The following is a 25442-nucleotide window of genomic DNA, read 5'->3' as shown; positions in this document are numbered from 1 at the left end:
TGCAAGTGGCATTTAATGCGCCATCCATAGATCTAAAATCCACCGAACAGAAATGGAACTCCCAGATACAACGGCGTCAAGCGTGCTTCTGGCTTGAATACACCGTTTTAGCATTGCATTTGTCGCGCATACAATCGATCGGCAACGATGCCTGCGACCAAACTTATCAGTTACCGATACCACCGGTTAGATACAAGAGCACAGTTGAGCCTGATTCAAAGTTATAATTACCAGCATAGGTCGTGGGGATGCTACTGAGAAGGTCTATACAATATTTCTCTCAAGAGCAGCAGGTCAGCAATGAAAATGGCAGCGCAAAACATGGCCGAAATGTAAAATATCCATCGCCATCCCAAGTAATGTGCTACATACCCACCTTTTTCAACGTCGCTGCTGTTGCTGGCATTGATATGATCTGTTCTCGACTTGATCGGTTAATTGCCAGAAGATAATACGCGCAGGATTCACTTTGATTTGTCAAAAACGCGCCACGTTGATCGGTCGTATCTGGCATCACAGAAAGAAAGATGACAAACTGTCCGTGAAGATGACGAAAATAAGCAAGGTAGATATAATACATGCATGGAGCGACAGACTGTAAAGTTACATGGTCGGGAAAACAAACCGCCGATCGAGATTCAAGTTGTATTCCTGCGAGCTATTCCTGAGAGGGTAGACAGCTTCTCAGAATTTCAAGGATGGATTACTCGATTAGGGTGTCACAAAGTTATCTATAGCATGTTTGACTTCAAACCTTCAACGTGAAGCAATGTGGACTCACTAGAGAGCGACCTGCTCTCCGGGATTACGATTGCACTAATAGTGAAGAGGTAGCATTAGGATAACTACCGGCCGTACCACTTGTATCTGTGTAATTAATAGGTGGTTTTGGGCTTGTCATGGTCAATGTCGAGGTCTGCTTATTTTGACCAAGCAAGCGGCCGCCGCCTCTGGACCGAAAGATTGCTTGCGTCGTTTTGCGTAATTTGACGTATGTATCATCATCGACGGCGTTGTGACTTCTCTTTCCCGTTACCCTTCTATTGTCATTCAGACCTGCAAGACAGGATGGGATAGCAGCTAAAAAAAGGGTAAAACAACACTTGAAGATATAGTACTATCAGTTTTTCCTTAGCGTTGAGCACATTACGGTGTGTAGAACAGAGCATTTTTTTTTCAATCATTGCTAGTACACATCTATTAATTAGCGCTATTGCTTGTATGTGACACTATTATTAATCAAGCATAGCTATATGCAACCGAACAGCCTGCACATTACATTGAACGATATACATAGAAATTTTATCTTAAATAGGAAGAATGGAGGACCTGTGTCGATTTAAAATACATCAATTCTACAGCATCTAGTTTGTATCAGAAGCTCCAAAGATACGGTCTAGCAGAATCTTTGTAAATCTAGGACCGTTTGCTCGATCGATCACTTGCACGTTGTTAGGCTCGTCATCCCATGCGCTTTCTGTATGCGACCTATCTCTTTTATCGTAAACGCACATGCCCAGCGTGTATTTCCCTCTGGTCTCAACACGCAGGTCCAAGTAGCGGGATTGCCAATGCTTGTCAAACTCGGGGTCGCTGTTTTGCCCGTCGCCAGAGTCACTGGCCATGTCAATCACCAGCAGTCCCGTGAACGCATCATACCTATATTATAGCAATGTAGACAGATAAATAAATCAAGATATCATATATCGACTCAATATATATTTCTTACACAGACAGTGAGTCGATGCCAAAAAGCTTTTTGCTGACTTCGTAGGCCCATTTCAAGAATGCACAGCAGAAAGTTCCCAGAGGCGTCTTGCCGTTCAAGGGTAGAATTGTTTCTCGATAGTTCTTTTCAGTGACTATGCCGTCATCCGAGGCTTTAATGAAACGCTAAAGTCAGCTAACAATGTTTCCTTTGGTTGCATTAATAAACTTACAGTCTAAGGGGAAAATAACTACATGCACAGGTGCAATTTCGCCCTTTTCAATCAACTCCAAGCGGTGCTTCTTTCCTTCGGGAGTGTGGCGGAATCCTTTGGATGCGCCCATGACAATATCGGCGGCATCCGGGTCTGCGCAAAAGTTGAATTCGGCGGTGGGTGTGACGTTCCCTGGGGCATCGACCGCGCTAAATACAGGTTCAGTAAAAATGTTTGGATGTCTGGTCATTGTCGTCGTTTTTAACCTTCTTACCCTCCCATGATGACGACGCGTTTAGCACGGCTAAACGTTGCAGGATCGCGCTGGTACGCCGATGCAATGTTGGACAGTGGTCCGACAGCCAGGATGGTCACAGTCAGTGGAGGCGCAATGTTCAATTGGTGCAAGATTTCGTCAGCCGCGTCGCGCTCGGTCGTTTGGAAGACAGGCTTGTTCGAGCCACCATCGACGATGTCCTGGAACTTCTCGTCCATTATTTCGCCTGCACGGTGGAGCAATTGGCTCTCCCAGTCTGGTGGTGCCGCATACAATCCCTAACAACAATTGAATCGAATCGATGTACGCAAGCACTCCGAGTATATCATTGATTTATTACCTTGTCGTAGATCTCGCCTAGGCCATCTTGGCCGTGGAAATAAGCAGCAGAGATCGGTGTACGCTTCAAAGGCTTGTCGCAACCTTTAGGATACTCATCGAATCAATGTTTACACAGCAACTGCGTGCATTATTGTTTACCTACCAACAGCCACTATCGGCAATTCGTCACGTAGGATCTCTCGGCCGAGATATGCACGTTGCTCTTGCATGGCTGTCAAAATAGTGACAATGTTCCGCTTGCAGCTCTGCAGGGACGTGTTCCCGTGAGTCAGTGTAATTGCCCGGACTTGTACCTCGGGCGATGACAGCATGAGCAAAATGGCGAGAGCATCGTCAATTCCCTTGTTGTGGATCAAGACAGATCAGAACTCGTCGAGGGAGGGGGAAACAGGAGAAGAACTCGGGAAAAGTGAACCGAGTTGAGAGAAATATTTACCGGGTCAGTGTCAATGATAACTGTCTCACTTTTGTTGTTGCCTAGCGACATGTTGTCATGGGGACGGTCGAGCGAGCGAGCGAGCGACCTAGCGACCTACCCGCTTTTTGTATCTGAGCCGAACTTGATCGAATAGAAAACCTTAAACCGTGCTATAATCGTCATGATATTCTCAAGATCACGCACACGCCCTATACATTTCCGTAAAATGTGGGGAACAAAGGTTTCCCGCTTCTTGTTAAAACCCATGCACTAGTCAGCAGATCATTTCTGTCATACCGTACCAAGGCACAAAGTCGACGAATTTAACTTGTACTTTTACTCTATACAAGTGGAATGGATTTTTCTTTTTTTTTTACAACATCAACCAAGGATCTAAAACGAGTATTTATATATGCTGCATGTATCATCGATGTATAGGTTGCGGTAACGATATTGGATGTTGCAGTGAGGATTTATGCGAAAATGAATATTCGGAGGAAGATTTGCTGGTGCTGTATCGAGTCAGAGCTGGCCGAGGCTGGTCGATCCTCTGATGCTCCACCGGGGGATGGCTACCCTTTTCGGATATCCAGGAACCTTGGGCGGAGGGCAGCTGCTGGTACTCGAATAGCTGTTGACGTTCTCGTGCTTCTCGCCGTAACTGTCGCACCAGCCGCCGGCTCGCGAGTTTTTGTCTGACTTTAGAGAACTGGAGAATTAAGCAAGTGATAAGAACCAGGCCGACGAGAACCGAGATAGTTACTGGACCAAGCGCCGAGGTGGGAATTTTGCTTTGCCCGTAGTGCGGTGCTGATGGTGAGGATGGTAACAGCGACGACGACGACGATGATGATGACGAATACGCAGTGGTAGCCATAATTGATGCTGCTGTGGGTCTGACCGGCGCAGTTGTATATGGGTGTGTATGGACGGGTATCAATGTAAAAAGTGTATGGTTAGCGCCGTTGTCCATCTTAACTCTTTTTTATGTGATATAAATAAGCTTCCACGAAATGAGGGGTGGGGGCTGAAATGTTTCAGGGGATTCAGAGTACGAGAACAGCAGCGGTAGCAGCAAGATTAAAAGCAACAGAGCGGCAGGGCAGCCTGCTGGATGGTCTCAGTGCCTGAACTTAACCACTCTTCCTTAGCATCGTATATATACGCATCTTGAAAGTACAAGAAAAGCCCTGGTCAATTTGTTGTCAGATAAAAGAAAAATAAAACCGTACATCCTTGTTTGTGTTTTGACGATCGAGTTTATATTGTTTGTATGTAAAGATCGGATAGATTAAGCACCAACAAACACCAATGTTGGGTTGCACTCAATGTACTTTTCTGTGTTTAATACTCCTAGATCTCAAAGTTTCCCAACATAGCACAAAAAGGGGTAAAGGGTTGCAAAGAACAGCTACACTTTTTGTGCCCCTCGAGCGCATATAACTACCGTCCATTGACAACTAAAGATCAAGGTTGTCCTTCTGCAACAGTTTATTGTCTATTATACATTTATATGATCGTGTATATACATAAAATGCTTTTGATACCAATGGTTACATCCAGGAATCCTTTTCTTTTGAGTGTCTACTTAGACCTGGTAATTGCTTGCTTTTTTACACAGATCCGCGATGACGGCAAACGTTGCTATTTTGCTTGTCATCAGTATATCTGCTCTCTCTCCTTATCTCATCGAAGATATAAAGTGCTGCAAAAGAGATTATGTAAATATAATGTATACATATATATATATTTAACTCAACGAAAGCTTTTTTCAAGGCACACGATCCACGTGAGAGAAAAATTTATAACAAACAAACAAAAAAGATGTGTGTAAATGTTGCTATGAACAGGGTAATTTAGTGGTTGCCAGGGTGGGTCTAAGGTGACGGTAGGGTAAAAAGTTGAAACGAGAATTTCTTTAGTTCTTGCTGCCGTGTACTTTATCAATCAACTTTGCAACGACCGAAGGGTCTGCAAGAGTCGAAGTATCACCAAGCTGATCTTGCTCACCGTTCACGATCTTGCGCAGGATACGACGCATGATCTTGCCGGAACGGGTCTTGGGCAAGTCCGTGATGATATAAACACGCTTGGGAGTTGCAAAAGGACCGATGATCTTGCGTACTTGGAGTGTGAGTTCCTTCTCAAGGCCCTCTGCAGCGTCGACGTTTGGCTTCAATGTAACAAATGCATGGATACATTGCCCGGTCAAGTCATCGTGACCACCGACGACGGCGGATTCAGCAACGGATTCGTGGGCAATAAGCGCCGACTCGATTTCTGCGGTGGAAAGACGATGACCAGAGACGTTAATGACATCTATATATAAAGTGGTTAGTTTCAAGGTTACGTGATTCACATATCCAATGCTTTTTTATACCATCTACACGGCCACGGATCCAAATGTAGCCATCCTTGTCACGTGAGGCACCGTCGCCAGTGAAGTAGAAACCAGGGTAAGGTTTGAGGTATGTTTCCAGGAAACGGCTGTGGTTGTTGTACACGGAGCGTGCCATGGAAGGCCATGGCTGGCTGATAGCCAGAACACCAGTCTCATCAACCTCAGTGACCTCCTTGCCAGAGGTAGGGTTCAGGATGACAGGCTTGATACCAAAGAAGGGGAGGGTGGCAGATCCTGGCTTGGTAGCTGTGGCGCCGGGCAAAGGCGAGACAATGATAGAGCCGGTTTCGGTCTGCCAGTAGGTGTCAACAACAGCACAACGGTTCTTGCCGACCTTTTCGTTGTACCAGTCCCAGGCTTCAGGGTTGATGGGTTCGCCAACGGAGCCAATGACGCGGAGGGTGGAGAGGTCATAGTTCTCAAGCCACTGGTCGCCCAGGCGACGGAGAGCACGGATAGCGGTAGGAGCAGTGTAGAACTGGGTGATCTTGTGCTTCTGAATAAGTTCCCAGAATCGCGAAGGAGTAGGGTAGGTAGGTGTGGATTCGAAGAGGACGGTCGTGGCGCCCAGCGTCAGAGGACCATAGACAATGTAAGAATGACCAGTGACCCATCCAATGTCAGCCATGCAGGCAAAGATATCATCTTGCTGATAATCAAAGATGTACTTGACGGTAGCAGCTGCGCCGAGAAGGTAGCCACCGGTTGTGTGCAAAATACCCTTGGGAGCACCGGTTGAGCCGGAAGTATACAAGAGGAATAGAGGATCTTCAGCGTTCATGGGTTCTGGAGGGCAAACGCTTCTGGCTTTAGCCATTTCCTCGTGCCACCACAGATCACGGTCATCAGTCCAGGGTACAGGAGATCCGGTGCGACGGAACACAATGACGTGCTCGACCTGAGTTTGACCGTTACCAAGCGCTTCGTCAACGATACGCTTGGTTGCAATGTTCTTGCCGCCGCGACGGCCTTCATCCGAGGTAATAACGACGCGTGCAGCGCAGTCAACGACGCGGTCGCGGAGTGATTCGGCAGAGAAACCAGCAAACACGACTGAGTGCGGGGCACCGATGCGGGCACAGGCCAAGATAGATACAATAGCTTCCGGAATCATTGGCATATAGATAGCAACGTTGTCGCCCTTGCGGACACCGTGGCTCTTGAGCACATTCGCCATCTTGCATACTTCGCGCAACAATTCTCCGTACGTGATACGACGGACTTGATCTGGCTCGTCGCCCTCGTGGATAATCGCAATCTTGTCAGGGTTCTTTTGTGCGTGGCGGTCGACACAGTTGTACGCGGCGTTCAGCTCGCCTTCAAGGAACCAGGCAATATCGCCAGCTTCAAAGGATCCGTGTTTGACTGTGTTGAAAGGTTTGAACCAGGTCAAGAGTTCGCGTGCCAACTTTAAAAAATGTCAATCAACTTCTACCCGTATCTATCCTTATATATATATAGAATACTTACATTGCCAAAGAACTTTTCTGGCTGCTCAACACTTTCTTGCCACATCTCTCTGTACTGCTCAATGGAGCTAACATGAGGCTTGGGACATAGCGCGGCATCGAGGAGACGCTTTGGCACGGGGTGAACTGGGATTTCGACTTGCTGCTCAGCGGTCATTGCGTGTTGTTTTATGAAGAGGAGTGGGGTTCAAGAGAGGGAATATTGAAAGAGAAAAGAAAAAAGAAGGGCACGAGGCAAGGTTATGGTTGCTTTTATAGCGTTTTGTTGGGGCTGATGATGATGATGATATGGCTAAAGTTTCAGGCACTTGTAACGTTCATCCTTCTCAGTGCCACATCCCAAATCTGGTAAGTCTCACTGCGGAGATATCTTTCATGGGAACTCGTCGCCATCCTTCAGGGAAGGATTCGGATGTGCATGTGGATGTATATACTCTGTGGTCTATAAAATATACGTTAAAGTATAAGGTTTGTAGATCCATAAAGTGTATATGAGTATGTGTGTGCGTGTGTGAGAAAGGACAGGTTGTATTTGGTAACTCATCCAGAATGCAGTTCCAAGCCGAGTTAGCAAAGATCGGCGGGGTTCCATAAACTGCAATGCAGCCGCGGCTACTTCTTCAGTGCAGGAAGGACCCTGCCTGTTGCGAAGCAGAGGTGCCACGATCCAGTTTGACAGTTGCCTCGTGGCTTCATTTTGACATTTGTAGCTTATTGTGCACGTCCCCACTTACCGTATATCCCTCTCTTTCATTTCTTCAGACACTATGCACAACCCCCGAAGCAATACAACTTTAAATTGCCTTCTTGCCTTGTGATTGGTCCAAAGGCTCACACAGAAGCTGCATACATCACATGGATCCTGGATGAACATGTTGCCGTAGTCCCGCGAAAATATGTGTGGGGAACCTGCTTTCCATTGGATGGATCTGATTCTTATCCGGAATATACCTCTTCCTGATTGTACCTTATTGGCTAATGTTATTTCCCCACATTCCATTTCTCGATCAATGGATGATAACTAACCCCATCCCTCCCTACCCGTGTGAACGAGAAAATCGTGGAAACAAAAGGATACCACGCGCGCAGTTGTGTTATTGTACAATAGGTAAGGAGTTTTAGTGCTACTATGTTATTGGTAGCGAGGGAAAAGACAAAATGGAAGTGCAGGAAAAATTACTCGGTCTTTGATGCTTGCTGCTGCTGCTGAAGCTGTTGTTCTCCTCCTTGCTGGTTTTTCTCGGCAGCACCTTGCTGTGATTCGGCTTTACCTTCTTGCGAGGAAGCTGCGACGGCTTTAGCGAGCTGAGTCGTCGCTCCCGTCATTCTCGTCCATACGTAATCCTGCGCGATTGTTGTGACAGCCATTCGTATGACCTCAGTCACCTTCTCCTCCACCCACTCATTGTCCTCGTATGGCACATCCAACCACGGCAACGGTATAGATTGAGAGTAGGTTTTGAATGAAATTTGGTGGGTCGGATCGACGAGCATGACAACAAACACGACCTGGTAATCGCTATCACCGACGATGGATTTTGCGTCGTCTCCCAGCTGCAACGGCGAAAACCGTACGGGCTGTATCGCAAGGAATACAGGACAGTTGATGACCGGCACTGCTCCAGCTTGTGGGGTATACTCTGTTCGTGCTTCCGGTGCAACGTAGTGCAACTTGATGAGATTGTCGACATTCGCCTATATTTTCGCATCAGTACCTAGGTGAAAACATGTTCTCTAACTTTTTTGAAATGCCTTGCCTTTGCCAGTTTCAGGCCTTGCGTTATTCCCTCGCACATGTTCAGGTCCCGGAAGGTCTCGTCCTCTGGTCGCTGATCTTCTTTATCGCCAACTTTGCGGACAACCACGTGTCCCGACTCGGTCTGTTCCATCACTCGGGCGAACGCGCGATACACTAATGCCTCCAAACCCACGTAGCCGACCATATCATGTGACAGCCATACTTCGACCAGTTCATGCTCAGAAATAGGGGGCGCAACTGTCTCCAAAATGGTGTGTGTCAAGTTACGAAGCTCGTTGCCTAGCAAAATCTGGATAAGCCTCTATCCTTTCTTTTTCCAACTGTGATGCAAAAAATATCTTACCTATTTTTCCTAAACTTTCCTTGTTTACCAACTCCTGGAGATGCTTGACACGGTCCTCAAGCAGCTTTGCAGCTGGTGAATCGGATCCTGCTGCGACTGAGCGATTGATCTGCTCCGTTGTGGTCTTGACTGCTGCGCTTGCTTGGTTCCATAATGAACTACCCCATGCAGCCCAGCTACTTGTGCTCGTCGCTGTATTGGATGCTGCCGCCGCTGCCTGTTCCTTCGTTTGTTGCTGCTCCTGTTGCGTGGCTGCTGCACTGCTGCTCCCCACAGGCTGCTGCTTCTCTTCTACTACAGCGCCCTTGTTTGTCTCAGTAGTTTGCTCTGAAGGGTCTGCGGGGTACTGTGCAATCTCATCCAGGAAGGACATGATGTCCTTGTGATCAGCCGACGTCCGTGGTTTCGAGGAGGAATCATGAGCGGCTTCCTGGGACTCCAAGTTGAGTGACTCGAGGAACTTTTCTGCTTCTGATAGACTGCTGCTGCTGCCTCCTTTATCTGTGCTGTTCGTCGGTTCCTTTGGTGGTGGTGCGTCAGACATGATTAAGCGGGTTCCGCGTTACTCGTAAGTCGCCCGAATTTTGGATTCTGGTCAAGCGCACGCCGCAGTCTCAAGTGAACGGTGCTCCACCCAGCAGGCAAATTAAATGGATATTCATGTGTTTTGTATGATATCTACAATTTACATACGATTCTATTCTAAATTCCAATCTATGATTTAAGCATCCTGGTTTGTCTGGACAAAAATATTCTTTACATATACATCCCACAAGTTCCTTGATTTTTCCGAGTTCCTGGTCATTCTATGTGCCAGAGCTAGCCAACTCTCTTGACTGAGATCCTGCATGCCATACGTTGCATCGGTCGAGTACTCTTCTTTGAACTGAGGAGCGGGCTTTTCATCATCCGGATGATCCAGTGCTAACTGGTTCCAGTAGGCAAGATCGGTGTAATACTGAGTGTAGCTCTTCCAGATACCGAAGTTTGCCGAGGTCATATCTGTTTCATATTGATTTACACGGAATGCCGGGTTGTAGATAGGCAGCAATGGAGGCGCAACGTGGACGACCACCGCGTTGTTTATGCTCGCCTTCTTCCTGTATTGTCGTCGGAGCTTAGCAACATACTTTTCGACGTTTTTTGTTGCGTGCAGTATCTCTCCGTCAGCGGTAAGATGGATGGGTTGCTCAATAGCATCATCGTCATCGTCTTGGTCTCCGTCTTTGCCCTTTCGCAGGACCAAAAAGTGATCGAAATTCAAGTGACCATACATGTGTCCTGCAACAATGTTCTGATATTCCAAAGATAGATTCACGTAGGACGCGAGACAGCTGGGATAAAATGTCCTCGAAGACGGCGGGATGTGGCCAATCATGTACACACGTGCCCGCTCTCGACGAGCCCGCTCGAGCTGCTCCTTGATCCACTGCAAATGGTCTCTGCTAGCTCCGTCTTTGTCGCACCCATTGACCGCACCGTTCGAGTTAAAGAAATACAACGTATTCAAGGATAATACTCGGATCCCAGGAGCTACATCCACTGCAAAATATCCGCCTTTCCGAAACACGTCCTGCTGGTCAAACGGGATAAAGTCGCTCCACATTTCACTGTACTTTTCCAGCACGTCGTTGAGTTCTCCGTCGCCTGTAGGTTGCAGTTCGTTGTGTGGATACACATCATTGTTGCCTAAATAAAATATATTGTTAAAACCAAACGTTAAAGTAAATGTGAATAAATAAATACTTGCCAATGCACGGTACAATGGGTATTGTTTGGTTGTTACTGTCGAGCCGGAAGGAATCCCTCATAAGATTTGTGATCTCCTGGTTCAAACGGAATATTTCCTTCTTGGTTCTGGGTATCTTGCGATCACTGTCATGTCTATCATTATTATATTTCCCTATTAGCCACCATCGCTGTCTCGCCCCAAATTTGGGATTTAGAAACAATGTTTTGACAATTTACCTTGCATTGTCACCTGTCCACACTACAAAATCGATCTTATCTTTCCACTCACTGGAGATACGATCGAGCGCGTGATACACCAGCCACGGTGCTGCGTCGCAGTCAGATGTAGGCGCTCCCCAGTATCCAGCCAGTTTTCCTTTACGCAGTTTCTTTTTCCGATGTTTCCGTGGCTGTCTGTGACAGTCTGATTTGATGGTTGCCATGTACTCGAAATGGTGATCCATCTGGCGTAATACTTAGCAAATGCAAACGCGTACCATTGTACGAAAAACTTACATGTATATCAGTTAGGTGCAAAAATCTGCCATGTGCTTGTACGTGGCGGTTGGAAGAGGAACTGCTGACACCAAATGGATGCTGCAGAGCGTTGTCGGCAGGTCTTGGCGCTAAACGAGCTGCTGCTACGGATCCGCTTATTATTATCGTTGTTGCCAACGCTGTAATGCTACTTTTGTAAACCATTGTTTGAAAGATAAGCAGAAAAGAAGAAAAAGAGGAAAGAAAGAAAGAAAAAAAAATGAAACGTTGGCCTTGCTTTTGCTGGATGGAAAGACAGAAAACGCAAAATGTGCGGCAGGAATAACTCCGCATGGAAACCGTTGTTGCCCACCGCTGCTCCCCTGCCCTGCCCTGCATTGGCGGGCGACACAAAACATGCTCCTCGCCACACATTGCTTCCTTTTTCATGTGCTGCCGTCGGTAACCTGTATGCAGCTTCCGATGAGCTGTGCGTCTCCAAATTATCAGCGACCAACTGATGTCTCTTCTAGAATATACATGCTACATTCTCTATACAATATATATACTCTATTGCAGCATATCCATTCCTTTGAACTAGTTTACCGTTAGTCCACAGAAAAGTCTAAGTTATCAATCCTTGGTGGAACGATGCTACGCTGGCCAGATTTTTGCTACAATGCAGACTGGGACATGCAGATTATTCAATTTGAATCTCCGCGAAATTGTGAAGGTAAATAACGCCGGGCACGGTCAAGTTTGACCATGTTTCTGGACAAGGATATTATATAATATGGTTCAAACGAGGATGCAAATAATCTTTTGGAGGTATTGTTTATTTAGGATGTAAAGTTTACACAGGGTTCTTTTCAAGTGCTGTCGTAGAGCTCTGGGGCGGCTCTGTTTCCTGGGCCATTTCAGACCGATTCGACTGCCGCCGTCGTGGATGGTAGATAGGCACATCCCGCACGGCCGTAGTAGAAGGGCTCAATGCAGACGGTGACAGTGGAGGCTTGGAATTAGTGCTTACCATAGGAAAGTTCCTTCTATTAAGCAGCATTCCCTTAAAACTTCTAACTTCACTCTTGAAATCTTGGACCGCTTTCGACTCTCGTGAGTTTCCGCCGATGGATGGATAGGGTGTGTATGACGAGAATGATGAGAATATGTGATCGGGGTCAGACAAGCTTGACTTGAAATCATTTAGCTTGTCGCGTAGATCAGAGTACGGTTCGTCTCTCACATCTTCCGCTCTGTCGCGTGCAACGTCGAGTATCTTGGCAAGAGACTCGCTGAGCGATTCTGATTTTTTGGCAAGTGCAATCGAGGCCTCCCGAGTATCATCATCGTCCTCCTTTAACTTGTCTTGGAATCGTTTCCACAGACTTGTACGCTCACTGTACCGTCCTCTTTGGTAGTTTGCAATAGATTCAAATATAGGGCCTACAAGTCGCTATACCGAATAATTAGTTTTGTATCCCACGGTAATTGTTTCGCATCAAACGTTACCTTGATAACTTTCAATATAGCTGCCGTTATGCCTACAGCACCGAATCCCAATATCACTGCCATCGCAACAATCCGCTGTAAAGGCATAGGTGGTGGAGGCGGCGGGCTGTAATAAACGACTTGCGGCTGATACATTGCTGCCGGCCTAGGCGGTACAGCGGGACGTGGTGGTGGACCCGCCACCACCGCCAAGGGAGTTGATGACAACGATGATTGCTAATAAAAACACGAACTATTAGGAGCGTTCCATCGATTCTTCAACGCGGCAGCGTGTACCTGTATGCTGGTGGTGCTGACCGAGGCATCCTCTCCAACTCGCTTGAACGCTGTTTCGATTTCCTCCTGCGATAGTCCCTTTTGCCTCAAAAATGCAACTTTTTTCGCGGTGTCAGCCGACCGCACGTTCGGTGACGATAGAAACGACACAGCCAACTTTATAAAATCTTCTCGCAGTCCTGTCGCTGTTGCAGGAGCTGGCTGCGTTGTCGTCTGTGTGGAGGTTGTAGAAGAAGAAGAATTGCTGGTTTGGTCCGCGATCGAGGTCTTCTCAGTAGAAGGAGACGGTTGCTGTGCCAATAAGCTTTGCAAGTCAGCGCTTTTTCTTGCCTCTGATGGAGACTGATTGGAGGTGCTGGTGCCGTCGCCGTCGTCGTTTGACATTAGCACAGGGTTTTGAGATTACGAGAGAACTAAGTGTCGAATCCTCACATGAATCTCCCCACATTTTTGAACCGGAGTTCAAAGGTACATCTTTCTTGCTTCAAGCATTTCGAAGTACTATGAAGATCCGGCTGCACTTCAACGACATCAAGTCACCGTCGCGATAAGGCCATCAGCAACCTAGAATTTCGTACACATCTTTATTTGCGGCTATGATCTGTAGAGGAGTGAAACAGGGCAGCAATGAATTTTGGGGTTTTTCAATGAAGGATAGTGTCGGGATGTTGGCACCAACCATCTCCAGCATCTTCTCCATTCGCTTCCAGGATGGCTTTAATCCTCGCATGGAGGTTAGTCGTGACGACGCAAATAATAGCTATTGGGCAGCTTGGAAACTCGGCAAACGTAACAACAGGGCAATCCATGATTTGAATATTCCTCTTACGAGCTAATGCAAGCTATCAGTCTAACAGATCCCTAAAAATTCATACGAGTCAAAATAAAACTAGTTGTCTTCAAGTCCCTGATCCTGGTGGGATAGGGGACGCAATCGTTGAGCAAGGCATAGAGCATATCCTCTAAGGTCTTTGGGAGCTTGAGGTCAGTTTCATTCAATGCCTTTTTGCCTAAAGGGTCGTTGCAGCCGATCGGCTTCTGCTGCATCCAGCCATTTCCTTTGAGAAGGACGTCTGATTTCGCGCCGATGACTTTTCGCTGCATCGCAACGCTGGAGTGGAGGTGACCATTGGTTGCTCTAGCAATTTGCTATTTATTCTTTTGTGCTGTTGTATCGTTCATATATTGTTTGCGTATGCACCTTTTCGCTTATTTCTTTTTGGACACGGTATCGCTCTATTGATAACCCGTTAGAATTGGTAGATGTTTGTATTGTACAACATAACATTAACGTACATTACGACCTCAATCTCGAGGCTTTCAAAGGCGTGGTCGATAATTATCCATAGCCGTTTCAGGTAGCCTAATCCTGAAGGGCTCTTTTTCAGGTACACATGCATGAGTAGCTCTATTGCGGTCTCCAAAGTCTTGTTGATCCAATGGAGGAATCAAGTGCCAATTTTTCCATAGTTTTCTCAACGCAAGCTCAAACACGAGTGTTGTGTAGCTATCCCAACCCATAGCTAGAAAAAGATTGGGCCGGCTAAAAACCCCATCCGACCACTACTATCAAGGTTTAGTAAGTAATGCAAAGTCTTTTATACAACTTCAAAAAAACATCTATTCCTTTTTCGTCTGCTTTTTAGCCAATCCATTGATTGCAGGAGTGCCTGGTAAGGGCGAGGCAGTAGAGGGGGGTGGAGTTTGTGAAACAAGAGGGGATTCAGTGTTAGGATAGTCTGCATTTGCAGTTGCCATTGCCACGGTAGGTTGAGGTGGTAACATGGTACGATGACTGATAGCAGTTCCTTGGTGCACAGCGGTGGAAGAGACTGAAGTTTGGAAGGGACTGCTGGATCTGTTGTAAAAGAAGCCGGGGGTTTGTTGCTGTTGCATAGTCGCTCGCAATCTAGCTTTCGCTGCACTTTCATATTCTACTTGGACGCAGACTTCTTTTAATCCGTCAATGTGACTTTTTAGTATTTCGGTTACTCGACGTCTTAAATCTTGTGTATCTGTTCCATCTCTCGCTTGGATATGCACAGATCCAACCAAGGTCTCGGCTTCGTTTGGCCAGAATCTTGGCTGGTTGACAGCTGCAACTCCATCCATTGTTGCAAGTTCGTCAAGTGTGCTTTGGATCTGACTGGCGACACTGTCCTCGACCTCCAACATGAGCACCGACGCCGATTGTCGAATAAGTGGTATAACTGACAGTACAATCAGTACGGCGATAAACAATGACGCGATCGGATCGAAGCCGGTCCATCCAAACCATTGAATAAGTAAAGTCGACACAATAACACCGACTGATCCCAGCGTATCTGCGAGGATATGCAGAAATACACCTACATTCCATTATCAATGTTTGCACCTGCTTTAAGATTATGGGTCCATCATGGAGCTTTACCTTGCATGTTTGCGCTGTGTCCGTGATGGTGATGGTCATGTCCGCCGTGGTGATGATGATGATGGTGGTGATGGTGGTGATGGTCGTGTCCTCCATGGCTGTGGCTGTGGCCGTGGCCGTGGCCGTGTCCATGGTTAAACGCAAAAATGCCGACCAGGTTGACGATCAAACCAACGAAACTGACGAGTAGCAGTCGCTGTGTGTTCATTTCTGGAGGATGGATCAATCGTTGAATAGCCTCCATTACAATTGATACGGATATAAGTACGAGAAATACACCGTTGAAATAAGCTGCGACGGTTTCGACTCGATTGTATCTAGGGAAGCATAATCTTAATCTGTCAAGATGAAAAGCAGAGGAAAGACATATCACAGCATACCCGTATGAGAATTTCGGATTAGGAGGCCATTTACTCATAACGGAGGCAAACAAACCAACAGCAAGTGCTAGACAATCGAAAAACATGTGGATGGCTGTGCAAAGACAAGTTTGATCCGTCAACAGCGCTGCATAATCAAAATGCCCTGATAAACGTACCGTCTGAAATAAGGCCGAGCGAATTTGTCCATACACCGTATGCTAGCTGAACAAACATGTATGAAAGGTTGAGTAGCAGAAAGTAAAAGATCTGTTTCGAGTCTTGATTGTCGAGGATGATGCTCAGTGAATGTTTCAGGAACCCGATCGTTGAAGTCGTCGAAGCGTCAAAAGCGAGGCTTTTGCCCAAGCCCATCTCGGCCGAATCGACATGCGTCGGCAGGTCGAAAGCCGACGACGAGAACATTAATACGTGCAGAGATGGTTGTCAAGCTTTGGGAAGAGCTGCTTCCACATAGGCATGGCGCGCTCTCTGAATTTCACATAGATGCGTGCGATGTCGCACAGCACTTTCAAAAATTACCACATACGCATGCAATGTGAAAAGTTTTATAGCAATTAAGTTTAACGACACCATGTTGTTGTTATAGTAGTAGTAGTAGAATATGTAATATTGCAAAAAAGAGAGACGGATCTGATGCTTGTTAAAGAAAGTATTCAATTTGGGTATCCTGCACAAATTCCATTTAGTCTCTTAAACCACTTTAACGAACTAGGAGCCTACCTTGAGCTGCGCTTGCTGTGGATTGCGATCGTTCTCCGGGGCGGCATCAAACACATTAAAAAATCTTTTTCCATTCTCACCTACTTCCAGGATGGAAGCTAGATTCCCGCAACGATAGCAGTAATTGGGCGCAGACCACACGGTAGAAAGTTTGTCATCAAACAGCACCTAGATAGAGTCGCCAGATACATTATGTTAGGATACGAATTGGATGGTTATGTCGTGCTCTCTTACTTGGTAACCAGCGTTGCAAAGCTGATGTGCACGTAGAATATGGTTCATGCCATTCATGTGTAAAAATCGATCAACAACTAGACTGCCAAAAGTATAGCCAGCTCCTCTATAATTAAATTATTAGCCATCCGGGAGTCTCTAGCGAGTAGAAAATGGATTAGCCTTGCGCACCTTGCCGATATTGCAAATTCCTCCTTATCTGGATCTGGATCAGACCACACCAAATCCGCCATTGCACCTTCGTGAGGAATTTCTGGTAAACCCCTATAAGAATTCGCCACGCATACATATGCTTGGTACTTTCATGTTACCTCGGAATCTATCGATACACTTTATTTGATCTAGCATGTGAATCGTAGGTGACAGGCCTGTGCAGCAAACTGTCAGTAAATGGTCGGTCTGGAAAGATATAGATGCATAGCTACCTCCATGGACGCAAAATATATTGTTATCAATGACGACAGATAAAGTCAGGTAATCGAACATGCTGGTAAAGTACTGCCATACTTGCTGCGAGCCATACTTGCGCATGCACTCTGTGTAAAAGCCATACGTCTATTGAGACGGCTCAGCAAACTTCCCATTTTCTTTGTCAGAGCAGTAATTGATCACTTGCCTGAGTCACAGCTCTGGATTCGTGATTACCGCGCACCAGCTGCACGCGATCAGGGTAACGCAACTTCAGACAGGTGAGCAAAGATATGGTCTCGACGCTGTATAATCCTCGGTCCACGTAATCCCCTAAGTCAAACTAGCATTCATATCTTTTCCTCGTCTCCTCAATGATTGCAGCTTACCGAGGAAAAGATAATTTGTATCAGGACAGTATCCGCCGATTCGGAATATCTCTATCAGATCATAATATTGGCTAATACGAAGCCATCTTGAGTACCCACATATACGCTGTATTGTTTTAATAATGTAACGTACCCATGGATATCGCCCACGACGGTGACCGGTGCTCGTACATGGATAACGTTGCTCTCACGAGTTAAAAGTTCCTTTGTCCGTTCACAGATCTCCTTCAAGACGCATTCGGCCAACAATTGCTTCTTGTAAAGTCGCTCGAGACACGCGTCCAGGTCGAGCGCCACCATGTTTAAACTGATTGGTCGATTTTCTCAAATTAGTTGCTCTGTCTGGAGGGTGCTATAGATGCGTGTTAATGGAGGAGGATTGAGGGCGTTGCACGTCAAAGGATGAAAATGGCGGAGTCGTACACCCTTTTTGATGCAAATGCATATCAGGTTCCGTGACAGCCAAGACAACACTCTATTTATCACAAAATATAGAAATCAAAGCAGGTGTTCTTTCCGTGGGTGAGATGAAACCGCATGTACAATGCAAACTTTATATACCTTCATTAATTTCAAAGATCATGTCTTTTAGTATTTGCAAACGAGCTCTCGTGTCCTGACTACATAACTCTGTGTGAATTCATCCCGCCAAAGCTGGAAGGAACATGTCACGACAGTAGTCTACGCTTGCAAAGGAAACTACAGATAGAACGACAATGCATGCTTCTTTCACCTATTCAATGGTAAACAGTTTACATTGAATCGCCGCGTAATTTCTGAACTGATACTGGCACGCCATCTTTATATCAAAAGGAATAGCAATCAAAAGTTAAATTACAAAGAAGTAAATACAGGAATAAACATGAAGTCAAGAGCGAGTAGCAAATGTAGTTGATTGGGAACAAGGGAATTTCATAAGAGTATTAGGCTAATACTTTGCGATACTGCTGCATAATCAATTGATACATACATCCCGCAGGGTAATCCCTGAACTCACAGGGGATCAGACCGCGCACGTGTGTTTCTGTATCAGCTTATGTGCACTGCAGCAAAGTAAACTACTAGACATACTTTTTACCCGTGGAGTCGGTCTGTTGAAATAAAAAAATAAAGAAGCATGACAGAGGACTTGGAAGTGATACATCGCAGTAGGAGCGGAAGAGGAGACTAAGGAGAGGCGCGCGCGAAACAGTTGATGTTGGAGGTGGCGGGTCAGGACAGAGGTCATGTCGGCTACGAAGTTAAGCGTCAGAGACCGTACTGTACTTCGAGAGAGCAGCCAACGTACAGGATGGTTGAGAGAACAGAGCCAAAGGATGAGATCTTGGATCCAATCCCTTTTTATGTTCGCAGCTGTGATTCAATGTATTAATTGACGCGTTCCTGCTGTATTTGAATGTTTATACGTGAATTACGTTCGTAATCGGATCATACTCCTGAAGGTTACGTTGGAGACATCAACGTATGTAGAAGAAGATAACCAGAATACTACCAATCTCGCTACTCCTGGGTTTGACAGAAAATTGTGAATGCCTCACCTACCGTGCTACGTATAAATTGTTCATAAAAGATCTAAAGGTTTGCTTTAGTTTTTTGGAAATATTTAGGTCGCATTCAAAGAAAGCAACAAAAAAGAGCACTTACGTTCAGGGCAAAAGTATGGGATCTCGTGTAAAATCACGTCTTAAGCAAGGTACAAACTTATGGTGCGCAGTTTTGACATACAGCTATCAATTTATACGGAAATATGTTTGAATTCACAAAGATATTGCTTCTGCCCAATACTACAGGACTGATCCAATATTGTTCTGCACTGCAAGCTACTTGATAACTGTGCTGTTTTATCCACATGGTTTGTCTCAGGTCAAAAAGCTCTAGTAAGTTATTATAATGTAAAAAGTCTCCTTAGTCGTATTGCTACAAAGCTTGATATACTCACTATATTCATTTTGCAAATCCAACTTACAGTTGCTTGGTAGATATGTCGTCATTAGTGCCGGTCCAAAATAAGGCGGGTCATCGTTTTTCTTACCTGAACGTAGTACCGAATTTATCCGCCTGGAAAATTCGCATACAGCAACGTTGTTGAAGCAGAAAAAATAAAAGCACGTTACTGCACACACCAACTCTAGCCAAACTCTTCTATATTTTACTGTCGTTTGTGTGTACAGACAAAGACGTGCACATTTGTTTACATTGCTTCCAACTAACAATCAATCACGTCCCGTCTTTTTCCTGTTTGGTTACCCTGGCGAATCCACGTCGATCCCTTTGTTACAAAAATGGTGTTTTACAGATCCTAGTAATGTCTGTCAACGGTAAAAGTTGTCCAACACTGAATCTCCACAGGTTCTGCAATTGCCTCGTTGTTCATTTAGACGCGCGTCCAATCGCTCCCCAATAAAGAGCAACCCTTCTTTGCTCTTAAATGCGTTTATTCACTTCAAAGAACGTTCACTTTATCAGTGAAACAATGAGCTAAAGCGCGTTGTTGTCAAAATGCTGACTTTTTTGCATGAAAACTGTATTCAGGGCCACATATAAAAAAGGGCGGAGCCAGTATGCACTTTATTCACCTCTCTTTCTTTCCTTTACTGATTTTGTCGAGTCGAAGCAAGTTCTGTCCATTGAGATCGAAAAGAAAAGTAAAGAACTGAATAAGCAATCTCTTATGGAGCAAGGTAAGGACGTAATTTCGTAGGTTTGGCTATCAGCGGTGTTAATGATCATACAACCACTTTTGATGCTTTACTTTATGCTCGTGTCTTTTGATCGGTCGATCATTAGAAGTAAGTACCTTGCATCGAGCCTGTAGTTTCCTTGCCACCTGAAATCAGAGTACTAACGCGTTCCATTAGCTTTACTTCTTGATCTGGAAGTTCCTTTCTGGTGGTCCGTGCCAGCAGGCTGCCGAGGCACTGCAACAGCAGTTTGTTGACCAACCTGAGCTGCTGCCTCATGTTATGAACTACGATGGCTCCAAGGAACTGCTGACGCTCGATCGTTTGGTAATTCATGAGAAGCTACGCGATATCAAATATAAGGCTGACAGTTCCTTCTGTTCTCAGCGCGAAGAGTACAAGACCATTCCTGATGATTATCTTACTCGACTCTTGCGACACTTGTTGGAGCATTGCAAAGATAATGGCGATGCTAGAAACCGTCGAATCCGCTCGTTAAAAGATGGTGATGAAAACCTCCTTACGATGCTTACGGCATTTGAAGGACAAGCAGAACTGGAAGAAGAAGCCGCTACATATGGCACCTTGTATGAACTCAATCTTGGTTCCGTTCAACTACGTAAGTTGCCACCGACCTTAGTTACAGGAATCCAACTGATAGATCGTGAAATTAGATCAATTCATGCAGGCTCGATCGCATGGTTTTAGAGTCCGTAACAGAGATTGGAGAATGCCTTTTTACAATGCTCTGTATAAAGAGGTATGCAGATAGAGCGCAAAGTTCAAATTTGCTCTTTTACTCACTCTATTTCGCTTCACAGCAAGTAAATCTTTTTGGACACCGAGCTGGTGTCTATTGCTTGATCTTTGACAAGAATAACCTTCGTTTGCTTACTGGAAGTGACGATTCGCTGGTCAAAGTATGGGACGCTCGATACGGTTATCTTATTCACACTATTCGCGGCCATTTCAATGTCATCAATGACATCGCTATCAATGAAGAAAATAGTCTCATTGCTACAGCTTCATCTGACGGTTACGTACGCGTCTGGAAAATGGAGAACTTCCAACCTGTGGCCGCCCTAAAGTCACCGACGACGGTAAGTAAATGCTACTTTAATACATATCTGCAGTGAAAATAACCATCATTTGTTTAGCTTAAAGCCTTTACAACGATCAAATTCTCGCCATCACCAGATCCGCAGACTCGATACTTATTGGCTACAAATGAAGATGGACAAGTTCGATTGTGGAAGTGGGATAAAGAAAGTCTACAGTTCCCTGATATTGCCAATCCGATCGCATACAGCTGCAAATTCAAAGGCTCGGATCGGCTACGCTGTTCAACATGGAATTCAACTGGCACAAGGTTCGCCGTCGCAGGCGATGATGGTTTCGTTTATATATTCTCTATCAAAGCACCGGCGGAGCCACTTAAGATTACGGAATCTGTTGATGAGAACGACGTAATTGATTCTGGAACAGAGGATAATGCCGATGCAAAGCGGCCTACCGAGGAAAACGCTGGACCCTCCGATACTCCCAAAGAGACTGCGGCTACAGATGCAACTGATGCAAATGTCAACGGTTCTACTGCATCGCAGACAACAACCGTCGATAATGCAGGAACCGAACCAAATCAAGCAACAAGCGCAAGCGACAATGCATCTAATGAAGCATCACAAACACCTGCAGCCGATGCAGCTCCTGTGGAACAAAAACCACGTGGTGGAGGTCGCCGACGCGTTCCAAACGCGCTGTTCCCAAATAGAAATACCCAGATACCAGAGCAGCCTGTGATACCCATTGCTCACCTTGAAGGACATTTGGGAAGCATTACTGACCTTGCATACAATCATCGAGGCGACAAGCTTTTGAGCGGAAGTCTTGATGGCACAGCGCGTATCTGGTGGTATGATACAAAGAGCAAACGGTGGGAATCTATTGTTCTCGATATCACGGAAGAAAAACGCGGAGTACCTCGAATTACGCCAGAGAAGGAGAATATTACTTTCGTGGATCAAGATAAAGTTCAAGAAGATGTTGCAAAGATGCGTGAAGACAGTATCGAGAAACCAAGCCCCAGAAAACGTATCCCAGGCAGACCCAGGTTCCAGAAAGCAAACATTGAACAGACTGGAGGTAGACTTATGCAGCCTATGCCGCCCAGCCCCCCCGTGAACGACGAGAACTCGCCTATCGATGTATCGGTCCCTTCTTCTGCGCTCCCAGCCAACACCGACGAAATCCGAGAACAGGGAACAGCAGCCTTGAATGAAGCTGATGAGGTACCAGTAAAGGTATCTATGATCTGTTGGAGCGCCGACGACAGAAAATGCTTTGTTGCTACCAACAAGGGCGACATTGCTGTTTTCTCCGAGACATCCGGTCATCCTCTATGTATATTATCGGGCCATAACGCGGAAGTGTACGCAGTTGATAGCAACCCAGTGGATCCCGACACTCTTGTATCTGCCGGCTACGATGGACGAGTCATTGTCTGGAATTTGGCCATACAAAAAGCGCATCAATGCTATTCTTATCCCGAACGTGTCTTCCTTGACTGTAAATATGCCTCAGATGGTGCTTCCTTTGCTGTTGTAGACGAAGGCGGTACATGTACCCTATATTCGATCGCATCTGAAGACCAGTACAAACAAACTCGCCAATGGAAACGCGGTCAATTTTTCATTTCAGACTACCAAGCTCTCAAGCTGCTGAACGATGATACGATACTGGATGATATTACGCAGCAACCACCGCATTTACAAGCCTATACCCCGATTATCGACATGCAAGGCGTTGAATATCCTAATCAAAAGAAGAAGGGATATGGACGGGATATACCAATCGATGTCAGAAAAACCTATATAAGCGAAGCTCTTGTCCAGAATTACATCAAGGAAGTTGAACAGTAAGTATCGTTTGTGGCATCTTGTGTAATCTTTCCCATGTATTGACCTTTGTTTCCTTTTAGACTTCGAATCTCTGAACCTGTTCCAGCACCCGGCGTTAACCGTGGACTGTATTTGCAGCGACGTAAAGAATTTGTCAAGAACGATGAGGAAGAAGCAGAAATTGTATATGAAGAACCTATAGCAGCTCCGCCTTCGCCTCAAATACCCTTCCTACTACCTGACAACCCACTTGATGAGGATTATCACGACGAAAGCTCTGATGAAGAAAGCACTGATACGATAAATGAGGCAGAGGTTCCTGAAATACTCTCTGCGGGAGAAGATCACACTCACATTGCCGAAGAAGAAGGACCTATAACAAGAAGCCGTTCTGGTCGCGTATTACGACCGCCACGAGCCATTCAAGAGAGAGTTAGCACTACCAGGACGAGTACCCGACCACAGAGACGCCGAGAAGGTCGACAAACCGGAGGTCGTACTACTCGAGCTAGCGCTGCTCTTGCTGCCGCTGCCATTACTGCTTCTTTCTCACCACCGCTGTCCGGGGAGCAAGCTGATATAAATGACGCCATCTCACCACTGTCACCCGAGCGGCATACTGGTACAAGACGAAGGCGATCTTCTGCTGATGAAGAAGACGAAGCAGAATGGAGGCCGACAACACGCAGAAGATTGCAAATATCGTACCACGAAAGTGATCCAGAAGAGTCCCCTGAAGAAATTCAAGTTGTGGAATCATCGTCAGAAGAATCATATCACCCAGAAGTTGAAGCACCAACCTCCCCTCCTGTAACTGGCCGCCGAGGCAAACGGAAACTGCGTTCAAATGCGCTCGATAGTGGTAGTGAAGAGGAAGAACAGGTGAATGCCGAGCCTTCTTCTTCAAGAGCCACTAAGCGTCGAACACTTGACAAGCACAAGGCGCCACAAGCCGAATCGTCGTCTTCTCGAAATGTCCACGCAGTAACCGGCAGAAGAGGAAATACCCGAGGAGGACAGAAAGGCCAAATGCGAGCACTTAGTCAAGAGGAAATCAGATTACATGAACCAACAGAGTGGATTTCATGCACAGAACGCACACTTGCCAAGTACCATCCTCAAGTTGGCGACCGAATTGCGCTCTTGACGGAAGGACATCAGCAATATTGGAACACAACACAATACAAGGATCACTTTGATGCTGCGCATGGACCATTTGAACATCAGACGGCTGTTGTATTTGGCACGATCAGAAGCATTTCATGGCACGTGGGACCACCTGCATTCTGCCAGATCAAGCTTCACACCACTGAACTTGTGAATCTGCACGACGCACTTTTCAACGATGCGAACCCTGTATGGTCGACTCGAGGCCGGGACGTTGTTATTGATTATTGCGACGAAGATGGATGCCCTGAATTTATGATACTGTGGGAGCGCTTCCTTGCTTCTATGCAATATATGGATGGTTTGCAAGTTGGAGACCGCGTGGACGCTATGTACGGCGATGACAAGTATACCGGTACCGTTCAAGCAGTCCGAGAGAGCGGTTGGGCATGGCCCCGAAGCGAGCATCGCAACCCTTGGCAACTATTCCACATTGTCTGGGACCAAGAATCACAAGCAGAGGATCTCAGCCCGTGGGAAATTGTTCCTAGCAATCAAGACTTTTACGAAACATACGATGTTGGCAAACGCTTGTCAGATACCGAAAAGAGACGAGCACTGGACATCATTGCGTGGCTCGAAAGCAACCCAGAATTCCAGCTTTACGTCCCACCTGTGGATTACTACCGCTATTCAAGCTACCTTTCCCAGGTTGCATACCCGATTCACCTCCAAATGGTGACCGCTCGTATTGAAAATGATTTCTACCGCCAAAAGGAAGCCGTCATCGATGATGTTGAATTGATCCGCAAGAACGCACAACGTTTCAACAATGCAAGCTCTGCTGCAAGCAAGAATGCCCTACGAATGTCAAGTTTCTTCAAGTCTCGAATGACTAGTAGGTTTCAAATTAAATAATTGATTGATTTATGAGCGAAATGTTAACGTTAAGTAATCCGTTGTAGATATGAGAATGCCTATTGAGCTGCGAGGCGGTCGACGACGAGCCAAGGAAGAATCTGAATATGAAGACGATGGAGAAGTTTCCGATGAACCAAGCTCTCCGGACGAAGCTGCCCAAGAAGATGATGACGACGATTATGAAGACTAATTGCTTAAAATGTACATTGCGCATTGAAAAAGGGTCAATCCCTTTTTGTTATATAAAACATACTTGCTCGTTATTCCCAATGTGATGATTATTGTTTTCTTTTAAAGGGGAAATCGCGAGCAGTATCAAAAGCGACATATTTTGTCTGCTGCAATCATGAGTCGCACCTGCCCTGTTT

General features: G+C 45.9%; 10 protein-coding genes across 10 annotated transcripts; 1 reads left to right on the top strand and 9 right to left on the bottom strand.

Moving 5' to 3' along the window:
• Positions 1 to 1364: 1364 nt before the first annotated feature.
• On the bottom strand, positions 1365 to 2852 carry VTP01DRAFT_3407 (uncharacterized protein; the record flags this gene model as incomplete). The annotated part of the gene is made up of 6 exons (XM_069381975.1): positions 1365 to 1659; positions 1730 to 1880; positions 1941 to 2131; positions 2197 to 2477; positions 2540 to 2622; positions 2684 to 2852. 6 exons carry the CDS (start codon positions 2850 to 2852, stop codon positions 1365 to 1367), a joined length of 1170 nt encoding a protein of 389 aa, XP_069236565.1.
• Positions 2853 to 3383: 531 nt separating this feature from the next.
• VTP01DRAFT_3406 (uncharacterized protein) lies at positions 3384 to 3836 on the bottom strand (the record flags this gene model as incomplete). The annotated part of the gene is made up of 1 exon (XM_069381974.1): positions 3384 to 3836. One exon carries the CDS (start codon positions 3834 to 3836, stop codon positions 3384 to 3386), a length of 453 nt encoding a protein of 150 aa, XP_069236564.1.
• Positions 3837 to 4877: 1041 nt separating this feature from the next.
• VTP01DRAFT_3405 (uncharacterized protein) lies at positions 4878 to 6986 on the bottom strand (the record flags this gene model as incomplete). Its single annotated transcript, XM_069381973.1, has 3 exons — positions 4878 to 5278; positions 5340 to 6768; positions 6831 to 6986. 3 exons carry the CDS (start codon positions 6984 to 6986, stop codon positions 4878 to 4880), a joined length of 1986 nt encoding a protein of 661 aa, XP_069236563.1.
• A 1019-nt stretch (positions 6987 to 8005) lies between these two features.
• On the bottom strand, positions 8006 to 9475 carry VTP01DRAFT_3404 (uncharacterized protein; the record flags this gene model as incomplete). The annotated part of the gene is made up of 3 exons (XM_069381972.1): positions 8006 to 8524; positions 8587 to 8867; positions 8932 to 9475. The coding sequence occupies 3 exons, from the start codon at positions 9473 to 9475 to the stop codon at positions 8006 to 8008; spliced, it is 1344 nt and encodes a 447-aa protein (XP_069236562.1).
• A 177-nt stretch (positions 9476 to 9652) lies between these two features.
• On the bottom strand, positions 9653 to 11364 carry VTP01DRAFT_3403 (uncharacterized protein; the record flags this gene model as incomplete). The annotated part of the gene is made up of 4 exons (XM_069381971.1): positions 9653 to 10620; positions 10682 to 10815; positions 10900 to 11126; positions 11179 to 11364. The coding sequence occupies 4 exons, from the start codon at positions 11362 to 11364 to the stop codon at positions 9653 to 9655; spliced, it is 1515 nt and encodes a 504-aa protein (XP_069236561.1).
• A 628-nt stretch (positions 11365 to 11992) lies between these two features.
• Positions 11993 to 13308, bottom strand: VTP01DRAFT_3402 (uncharacterized protein; the record flags this gene model as incomplete). Its single annotated transcript, XM_069381970.1, has 3 exons — positions 11993 to 12592; positions 12649 to 12864; positions 12925 to 13308. The coding sequence occupies 3 exons, from the start codon at positions 13306 to 13308 to the stop codon at positions 11993 to 11995; spliced, it is 1200 nt and encodes a 399-aa protein (XP_069236560.1).
• A 477-nt stretch (positions 13309 to 13785) lies between these two features.
• Positions 13786 to 14324, bottom strand: VTP01DRAFT_3401 (uncharacterized protein; the record flags this gene model as incomplete). The annotated part of the gene is made up of 2 exons (XM_069381969.1): positions 13786 to 14035; positions 14221 to 14324. The coding sequence occupies 2 exons, from the start codon at positions 14322 to 14324 to the stop codon at positions 13786 to 13788; spliced, it is 354 nt and encodes a 117-aa protein (XP_069236559.1).
• Positions 14325 to 14544: 220 nt separating this feature from the next.
• VTP01DRAFT_3400 (uncharacterized protein) lies at positions 14545 to 16119 on the bottom strand (the record flags this gene model as incomplete). Its single annotated transcript, XM_069381968.1, has 4 exons — positions 14545 to 15272; positions 15335 to 15651; positions 15715 to 15808; positions 15873 to 16119. The coding sequence occupies 4 exons, from the start codon at positions 16117 to 16119 to the stop codon at positions 14545 to 14547; spliced, it is 1386 nt and encodes a 461-aa protein (XP_069236558.1).
• A 238-nt stretch (positions 16120 to 16357) lies between these two features.
• Positions 16358 to 17768, bottom strand: VTP01DRAFT_3399 (uncharacterized protein; the record flags this gene model as incomplete). The annotated part of the gene is made up of 9 exons (XM_069381965.1): positions 16358 to 16384; positions 16438 to 16605; positions 16672 to 16777; positions 16843 to 16924; positions 16983 to 17039; positions 17097 to 17226; positions 17288 to 17412; positions 17469 to 17539; positions 17602 to 17768. The coding sequence occupies 9 exons, from the start codon at positions 17766 to 17768 to the stop codon at positions 16358 to 16360; spliced, it is 933 nt and encodes a 310-aa protein (XP_069236557.1).
• Positions 17769 to 20431: 2663 nt separating this feature from the next.
• VTP01DRAFT_3398 (uncharacterized protein) lies at positions 20432 to 25264 on the top strand (the record flags this gene model as incomplete). Its single annotated transcript, XM_069381964.1, has 7 exons — positions 20432 to 20476; positions 20537 to 20768; positions 20824 to 20909; positions 20971 to 21249; positions 21307 to 23063; positions 23127 to 25051; positions 25119 to 25264. The coding sequence occupies 7 exons, from the start codon at positions 20432 to 20434 to the stop codon at positions 25262 to 25264; spliced, it is 4470 nt and encodes a 1489-aa protein (XP_069236556.1).
• Between the last annotated feature and the right edge of the window lie 178 nt (positions 25265 to 25442).

The sequence above is a fragment of the Rhizomucor pusillus genome (genome assembly GCF_041956525.1).
Source record: "Rhizomucor pusillus strain CBS 183.67 unplaced genomic scaffold VTP01scaffold_16, whole genome shotgun sequence".
NCBI classification, from domain to species: Eukaryota; Fungi; Mucoromycota; class Mucoromycetes; order Mucorales; family Lichtheimiaceae; genus Rhizomucor; species Rhizomucor pusillus.
The sequence above is the reverse complement of the archived record's forward strand: the minus strand, read 5'-3'. Positions and strand labels throughout refer to the sequence as shown.